The 8,090-nt window shown below is 40.0% G+C and overlaps 1 protein-coding gene across 1 annotated transcript in view; it reads left to right on the top strand.

Annotated features, from left to right (window-relative positions):
• The window catches only part of LOC109527282 (complement C3), a 22,571-nt gene that overhangs the window by 4,201 nt on the left and 10,280 nt on the right, over positions 1–8,090 (top strand). Inside the window, exons 6-22 of the mRNA XM_019889089.1 lie at positions 221–303; positions 394–481; positions 578–680; positions 1,249–1,369; positions 1,487–1,602; positions 2,648–2,794; positions 2,965–3,064; positions 4,027–4,121; positions 4,209–4,400; positions 4,532–4,687; positions 4,916–5,045; positions 6,230–6,298; positions 6,430–6,624; positions 6,708–6,828; positions 7,031–7,119; positions 7,215–7,354; positions 7,502–7,714. Of these exons, the coding sequence (XP_019744648.1) occupies positions 221–303; positions 394–481; positions 578–680; positions 1,249–1,369; positions 1,487–1,602; positions 2,648–2,794; positions 2,965–3,064; positions 4,027–4,121; positions 4,209–4,400; positions 4,532–4,687; positions 4,916–5,045; positions 6,230–6,298; positions 6,430–6,624; positions 6,708–6,828; positions 7,031–7,119; positions 7,215–7,354; positions 7,502–7,714 (2,158 nt within the window). The remainder of the gene's footprint in view (positions 1–220; positions 304–393; positions 482–577; positions 681–1,248; positions 1,370–1,486; positions 1,603–2,647; positions 2,795–2,964; positions 3,065–4,026; positions 4,122–4,208; positions 4,401–4,531; positions 4,688–4,915; positions 5,046–6,229; positions 6,299–6,429; positions 6,625–6,707; positions 6,829–7,030; positions 7,120–7,214; positions 7,355–7,501; positions 7,715–8,090) is intronic.

Genomic DNA, 8,090 nt, shown 5'->3' with positions numbered 1-8,090 from the left:
AGAAAAAAAAAGGCCACACACACACACACACACACACACACACACACACACACACACACACACACACACACACACACACACACACACGACTAATCCTATAAAAAATTAAGTGGCATTTCTCAAATGTAAATCTGTAATTAAAGTGTACGATAGATTGAATACACAAATGCATGCTTTTCCAGACATTTTGAAAAACTTGAATTTGAATTTCTGTGTGTAGTCCTGGACTGTGGAAAATAGTCGCCAAGTTCCAAAGTCATCCACAGCAAAGCTTCTATGCACAGTTTGAGGTCAAAGAGTACGGTGAGAGCCTACTTGATTGTGATCTGTTTCACAGAAAGTGTGTTAAATTTGATCCAATTTGTAACACTCAAATGTTTTCCTAACTTACAGTGCTCCCGAGTTTTGAAGTTAAATTAACGCCTTTGGTCCCCTTCTTCTATAAGGATAGCGAAGAATTCACTGTTGACATCAAAGCCACGTGAGTGGGAGTCATTTTGGTGCAAAAAAGTGCCGTCCTGTGTTTTACATCCCTTGTTGATCATGAACGCCACTAATTTTCCCCAATGTGATCTAGGTATCTGTTTGGTAGAGAGGTAGATGGGACGGCCTTTGTGGTCTTTGGGTTTCTAAAGGATGGCGAAAAGAGGAGCTTTCCGCAATCTCTTCAGAGAGTGCCTGTAAGTATTAAACTGTAACTCATATTGCATCCTATTTTCCGAATATGGCATCTGCAAGACTGCACACTATGAGGTACATACAGGATTTTAAATAATACCACAAAGCACATATACTGCAAAACAGATTTATTTTGGTCAATAGGAACAATCATTCATCAATCAATCCATTGCCTTTTTATAATTATTCTCCACATACATTTTATGACAGAAAATATTAAGGAATGATGTATTCATCTTAATTCCAAATTTTTTTTTTTTTGTTTTAGCAATTAAACATGACATTTTTTTACCAAATGGCAAATAACAAGCAACGAGAATATGTTCTTCACACCTAAATGATGATAGAGCAGCCACAGCGAACTGGTTAAGGAATACAAACGCATGAACTTAGTGGAGGAAGTTAGTGCAGCAAATGCAAAGTCATGCTCTGGTACTGATGTGCGAACTAAACTGTGTATACAAAATCTAATTCTTTGACAGAGCTCGACAAGTGAAGATCACTCATGTTCATATATCTCTTTTTTTTTTTTTTTTTTTTTGAAATTTTGTCTGTGTTTTTTACTTTTAGATCGAGACAGGCAATGGAGTTGTCACACTGAAGAGAGCACAGATGACACAAACGGTCCCGAATATGGATGATTTGGTGGGAAGTCACATATTTGTGTCGGTCAGCGTAATGACCTTGAGTGGTAAGAAAATGTTCTGAAAGATTTTTCACGGAAGAGTTACACCCATTCAGCCTGCAACGGATAACACTTAATTCCAGTTATGTAGACGTAAACATGCATTGTTGTGTGTCTTCATAGGAAGTGAAATGGTAGAAGCCGAGTTGAGAGGCATCCAGATTGTCACATCTCCATACCGCATCGAATTCACGAAGACGCCCAAATATTTTAAACCCGGAATGTCCTTTGATGTTACGGTAAAGTGCATATATGTTTATAATAAAACATCAATAAGAAAGAAAATTCCAAATCATTTTGATGGCTTCACGTAAACCGGCCCGGACACCTCTAATGTTGTTTGCACTAACATGAGAGCTTCTCGTTTGCATTGTGTCAATTGTTTGTACACTTTAACGCTCAAGCAATGTTACGTTTTTAATTTTACAGCTGGCATTTTTCCTGTGTGAATTTGTGGATTTAACCGAGGCTCGAAAATAAACTATACAGTACATAACAAAACCAAAAATCTACTTTAGTGTTACAACTTTTAACAGTGCAGCAATGACAGTGCCAATGGAGTCTTATTAAAAATGTACTATACTGCACTGTAAATACAATTTGAATTACTTACTGACAGATCCAGTACAAGAGCCATATTGAAAATATCTGACTTAAATAAGAATGCTCAGTGGTTTATTCTAGCAAATACGTTACTGTAATTTCCGGACTATAAGCCGCGACTTTTGTCACACGCTTTCAACTCTGCGGCTTATTTCATGAAGCGGCTTATATAAAGACTTTTCTAAAGGCCGCCTGTGTACCGTCTTTCTTTGTAAATATCTCATGTTACAATATGGGCACCTGCGGCTTATACACAGGTGCGGCTTATGTGTGTACAAAATATTTTTTTCCTTTAAAAATGTAGTGGTGCAGCTTATAATCAGGTGCGGTCAAGAGTCCAGAAATTATGGTATTCTAAACAGTTGCAATCATGATGCAGTGGTACTCTTTTTTTTTTTTTTTTTTTGGCTTTCATTCCATTTTGATGTTGCGACTGATTCAGTGTTCGATGGTCATGAAATATCATATAGTTCTAATTGTGTCAAGTTCAAATTTTATGAAAATATTTCTCCTTTTCCTTCCAATGGCAAACATATCCAACTTGGCTTATAATAACTACATTGAGTGAAAAACTGTTGAATGTTTGCTGACGAAGCAAGTTTTTTGTTTTTGTGTGTGTGTGTGTGTGTGTGTGTGTGTGTGTGTGTGTGTGTGTGTGTGTGTGTGTGTCTTGGGAGGCAGCTTAAAGTTGTGAATCCTGACGATACTCCAGCACGAGGTCTTCCTGTGGTGGTGAACCCGGGTGAGGTGCAAGGCTTCACCTCAGACAACGGCATCGCCAAGCTCACTGTCAATACAGTTGCAAGGGACGCAAAATTGACAATCAATGTAAGTCTCTTTCCTGTTTTGAAGTGCAAGTGAAAGTCACTACGGACATGGACAAACACAGCATTTTGGTCTTTCTTAGGGGCCTCACAGCATGTGTTTTTATTCTCATATAGTTTGTCAACTTTAAAAAGACTTACCATAGTCTGCTTGTCTCTGGTGTTTTACTGCAGGCATGGACCAATGATCCTAAAATTCTCAGAGCGAGACAAGCAACTGCTACAATGGAAGCCATCCCGCATACTACCAAAAGCAAACATTACATTCACATAGGTAAAAGGATGCTATTCTCATCCCATGTACAAGTACTCAGAGGCGATTGCCCTAAGACTGCAAGGGAAGCTCAGCTTCCCCTAAAATGTAAAAAAAAAATAAGTGATCAAATATATGTGTGTACATACAATTGTGTGTACATGTCATTGACTAAATATGCGCTACAATGTCCTCAACTTTTGTTCCGAATCAGCTACTTATTACTGGTTACGACGCGACTCTCTTCTCAATCATTCCCGCAGCTTCCCCGTGCTTTAAACTGTGTGGACGCTGAGCGTCTGCAGCGCGGACGCTGGGTGTCTCGGGAGTTCGCAGTAGGTTGTCCCAATGCATTGAAACGAGACGAGTCATTGGATAAATGCTGGTTTTGTCCTGCCCATCGGACGCTCAGTGTCTCTGGGAGTCTATGGACAGTGGGCGTTTATCGGCTGGCCCGGACGCTCAGCTTTTCTGCATGATGATTGGATAATCTGTCTGAGTCTGAATCCCTTTTTGATTGACAGCGAAATGAGCCAATCACCGATCTTTAGCTGTAGGCATCCGTGGGAGCATTTTTCAATTCTCATTCTGTTCTGAGTTGAACTAGAGACTTCTTCTAATCATCTTAGCGACACTCTCTTTGTTGAAAACGACTAGCGACAAATTAATCTTTTATTTCTGGTGGGTTTTATTGTAGTTGCTTGTGTTCGCAGACTGACTTATATCACCACAGTTTGCGTCCTAACCGAGCAGCGGGACACTAGTTAAGTCCCTGGAAAAGACACCTTGTTGGTATGACAGCGTCACAGATCATTTTCTTGAAAAGGAACGGAGAGAAGAATTCACATATAAATACATGGATACATTTTAGGATGTTGGCCGAAATTGAGCTTCCCCTCCTTGACAGACCAGCATCCGCCACTGCAAGTACTGGAACGCAGAAGCAATTTCAGTACGTCATCTTAAAAATGTGACTTTTGCAGGTGTGGACACAGCTGACCTAGATGTGGAAGATAACCTGAAAATCAACCTCAATCTAAACAGGGCACCGACTCGAGATACTGACATCACATACTTGGTGAGAGTTTTTTTTTTTTTATACCCGACCGTGTGTGTGTGTTTGTTTGTCATTTTCACAGATGAACGTTGAGCTTTGTCTCTTCAGATCATTGGCAGAGGACAACTCGTGAAATATGGGCGTCACAGGACGATTGGCCAAGTTCTGATCTCTCTCATCGTTCCCATCACCAAAGACATGCTCCCATCATTCCGAATCGTAGCTTACTACCGCCCAGATAACAATGAGGTGGTGTCGGACTCTGTGTGGGTGGATGTCAAGGACTCCTGCATGGGCATGGTAAAATGAGAGTTTAACTGTCATAGTGGTCACCCATGTGGTGGTGAAGTTTTCTTCCGAGTAGAAATGATTGATTCAATGATTTTCCAAAACACTGATCTGTGTCTCATTCATTTCCCTCGTTTATTTAGCTCAAACTCGAATCAACAAGACCGGCACCATCCTTTGAACCTCGCAAGATTTTTGGACTCAAGGTCACTGGAGACCCAGAGGCCACCGTGGGTCTGGTGGCAGTTGACAAAGGCGTTTATGTTCTAAACAAGAAGCATCGTCTGACCCAGAAAAAGGCAACTACTTTTGACTTCTTTGTTTGGTGCTCATTAGAATCGGTGCTGCCAGATAAGAAAGACTTTCAAACAAGTCAATGAAAATGTGCATCATTTTAAGGAAATCATAATTGAGCAATCCTACAAATACTGTGCAAAGATGAAAATCCTCAGGCTGCAAAAACGTAATTTGTGATTTGTTCGGTACCTTGAAGGCGAAATAAAACTTTACATGTTATTGCTTCACAGGTGTGGGAAACTGTGGAGAAGCACGACACAGGCTGCACACCAGGTGGAGGCAAAGATGGAATGAGTGTGTTCTATGATGCAGGGCTGTTGTTTGAGACCAACGCTGCACAAGGAACCCCCTACCGACAAGGTGACAGATTTATTTGTTTTTCTGTCTCTTACTTTACATGAAAGACAGATAGACAAGCACGTAGTCTATGTTGCCAAAATGTGGTGTAGGTCGTGAACGCCCCAGCGAGACGGTCCTTTATAAAGCAATAATAGGGCTGCACGAAAAAAAAAAATTGAATCGATTTTCGTTTCCATAGAATCAGAATCAGAATCATCTTTATTGGCCAAGTATGTAGAACACACAAGGAATTTGTCTCCGGTATAACACGCTGCATTAGTATCATCATAAACAAGGACATGACAAATAGGTATGGAAGGACATTTCGTAATGTAAGTGAACCGTAGTGCGGTGGTACCACCCAGTGACAACTGTGAGACAATGTGCAAAGTATTGTACATAGCCCAATATCGATTCATAAAACCACAAATTCATGCAACGATTCACTTTGATTGATTTTCGATTTACCAGTAGCCACTTAAAGCGGGCCTACAAACTCTTTCAAACCCAAATTAACCAGATGAGTACTTGTATGTGAGGCAGCTAGTGGCAAAATCATCACAATATCGCAAATAAATGTCTGTCGGATATTAACCTATTTTTGATGACAGAGATGTAATTGTTTTTTTTTTTTTAATATTACCAAATGGAAGAAAAAAGGGCTCTAGCAGAAGGGCATTATTTTCATCCTGGGAAGGGCAGGTGCTTCCTCTGTGAGTCACTCTGTCCATAAAATAGTAGAAAGAGCTTGAAAATGCAAGTTTTTTTTTTTTTTGATCAGCTCTCATTAAAAAGGGCAACATTAAGTCTTGCAAAATGCAAGAAATAGGGGAAAAAAGGCAGAACCTGGTTTAAAAAAAAAACTAACAAAAAAAGGATTTTCGAGTAGGCTTTACCAGGTCAAACTTGTCTCATTGATATTTGCAGTTATTTTATTTCATTTTATATTTTGATAAATGTTGAACACTGTCGTCCCAATAAAAAAAAACAAAAAAAGGATTTTCGAGTAGGCTTTTCCAGGTCAAACTTGTCTCATTGATATTTGCAGTTATTTTATTTCATTTTATATTTTGATAAATGTTGAACACTGTCGTCCCAATTGATTGTCAGGCTTGTTGCATCACACAATGCAGCTGCCCAACAGTTTTTTATTCTGCCATCTCTACCTGGATCATTTTTATGATTAAAGTGTGCTACATTTCCAGAGCTGAAATGTCCCTCACCCAGCAGGAGCAAACGAGCTTCAACTCTGTTACAGGTTACCACAACCTTAGGTAACAATTTCTCAACACCTCTAGTCATTGTATGCTAAACAACTGAGAAAAAAAAATCACTGGCAATATTCGTCATAACATCAAGTTGCTGATTGTGGCCTTTGCGTCTTTCACATTTGCTTTGTTTTCAGCAAGTAAATATGAAGGGCTAGAGAGGGAGTGTTGTTTGAATGGCATGGGGGAAACTCTTCTCTCATACACTTGTGAAACACGCAGCGAGTACATTAGTGATGGAAAGCCGTGTGTCGACGCCTTCTTGTATTGCTGCAAGGAGCTGGAAGGCCAGAGAGCCGAGATGAAGCAAGACACCCTTCAAATAGCTCGGAGTAAGAAATCCACACATGGGACACTATCCATAGCCCACTGAAATCACTACTTTCTCATGACTCTTTTCAAATCTCTTCTTAAGGTGAGAAGAATGATCACATTTACATGGACAATATTGAAATTGTTACCCGGACGAATTTCCCTGAAAGCTGGCTTTGGTCTGATATTAAATTGCCTGCTTGCCCTCGACAAACGCCGAACTGGTAAGGAAACTGGTCTAATAATGTGTGTGTATGTGTGTATACTAAACACGCACTAGGTAGGGACTGTAGGTACACCTATTCATTGAAAAATATTCAATTTAAAGCTGTGTGCAAAAAAACAAAACAAAACGTATACTTCACATAGCATATAAATATACACCCCCTGCGCAAAATTCTAAACTGTTTTTTTTTTTTTTTCCAGTGATACCACATCACATGTGAATTATGTCCCGATGCAAGACTCCATAACAACATGGCAGTTCATGGGTATTAGTCTCTCCAAAACTCATGGTGAGGATCCCCTCATTTCAATTTCTAGATCATGTCCGGCTGGCTCTGGATTCTCTTTCCCATGTAACCTTTTTTCAATTGTCGCTATCTTATAGGAATCTGTGTCAGTGAACCTTTAGAGGTTATAGTACGGAAGGATTTCTTCATTGACCTCAAGCTTCCCTATTCGGCTGTGCGTGGAGAGCAGATTGAAATCAGGGCAATCCTCCACAACTACAGCCCTGATGAAATCACAGTAAGTCTGTTTGCGTTGACTCTGCTGTTTTAGAAGGTGAACCCATGTTTAAAAGAACACTGTTGACATTCAGTTCTTGGCTGCAATGTGTGGACACCGTAAAACTAGACCAGCCCTCAATTCCCCTCTCCATCTTTTATGTTCAAGGTCCGTGTGGATCTGTTCGAGACAGCACATGTGTGCAGTGCAGCCTCCAAGCGCTTAAAGTTCAGCCAGGAGGTTGAAATGGGGGCCCAAACTACGTTAGCTGTACCCTATATCATCATTCCCATGGAGAAAGGAAAATTTGGTATCGAAGTAAAAGCAGCTGTGAGAGGGTCACATCTCGCTGATGGAATACTGAAGGAGCTGAAAGTGGTGGTAAAAGAATATTTAAGAGTGCCTATTGAAATGTTCAATCATCAAGTGTTATTAGTTTTATGTACAGCTTATGCTTGTAAAAAAGAGTGTTCGTATCAGGCACTTTAAAAGCCCAGTACACTCAAGAGAAATATTGAAATTTGACACAACACAGTCCAACACAAGCCGCCAAATACACATTTCACTTCCGACACGATATGAATTCCCCACTTCACATTCTGAAGCATTCATACTCAAGGTACCTCCCCAGGGTGGCTGATAAAGGGCGTTTTAATACATTTTCATACTCATCATGTGAAGTCAGGTATTGAACTTTCAATATACTGTGTGTGTGTGTGTGTGTGTGTGTGTGTGTGTGTATATATATATATATATA

Source organism: Hippocampus comes, unplaced genomic scaffold, assembly GCF_001891065.2.
Source record: "Hippocampus comes isolate QL1 unplaced genomic scaffold, H_comes_QL1_v1.1 scaffold86, whole genome shotgun sequence".
Classification (NCBI taxonomy): domain Eukaryota; kingdom Metazoa; phylum Chordata; class Actinopteri; order Syngnathiformes; family Syngnathidae; genus Hippocampus; species Hippocampus comes.
This window is presented reverse-complemented; position numbering and strand designations above follow the sequence as displayed.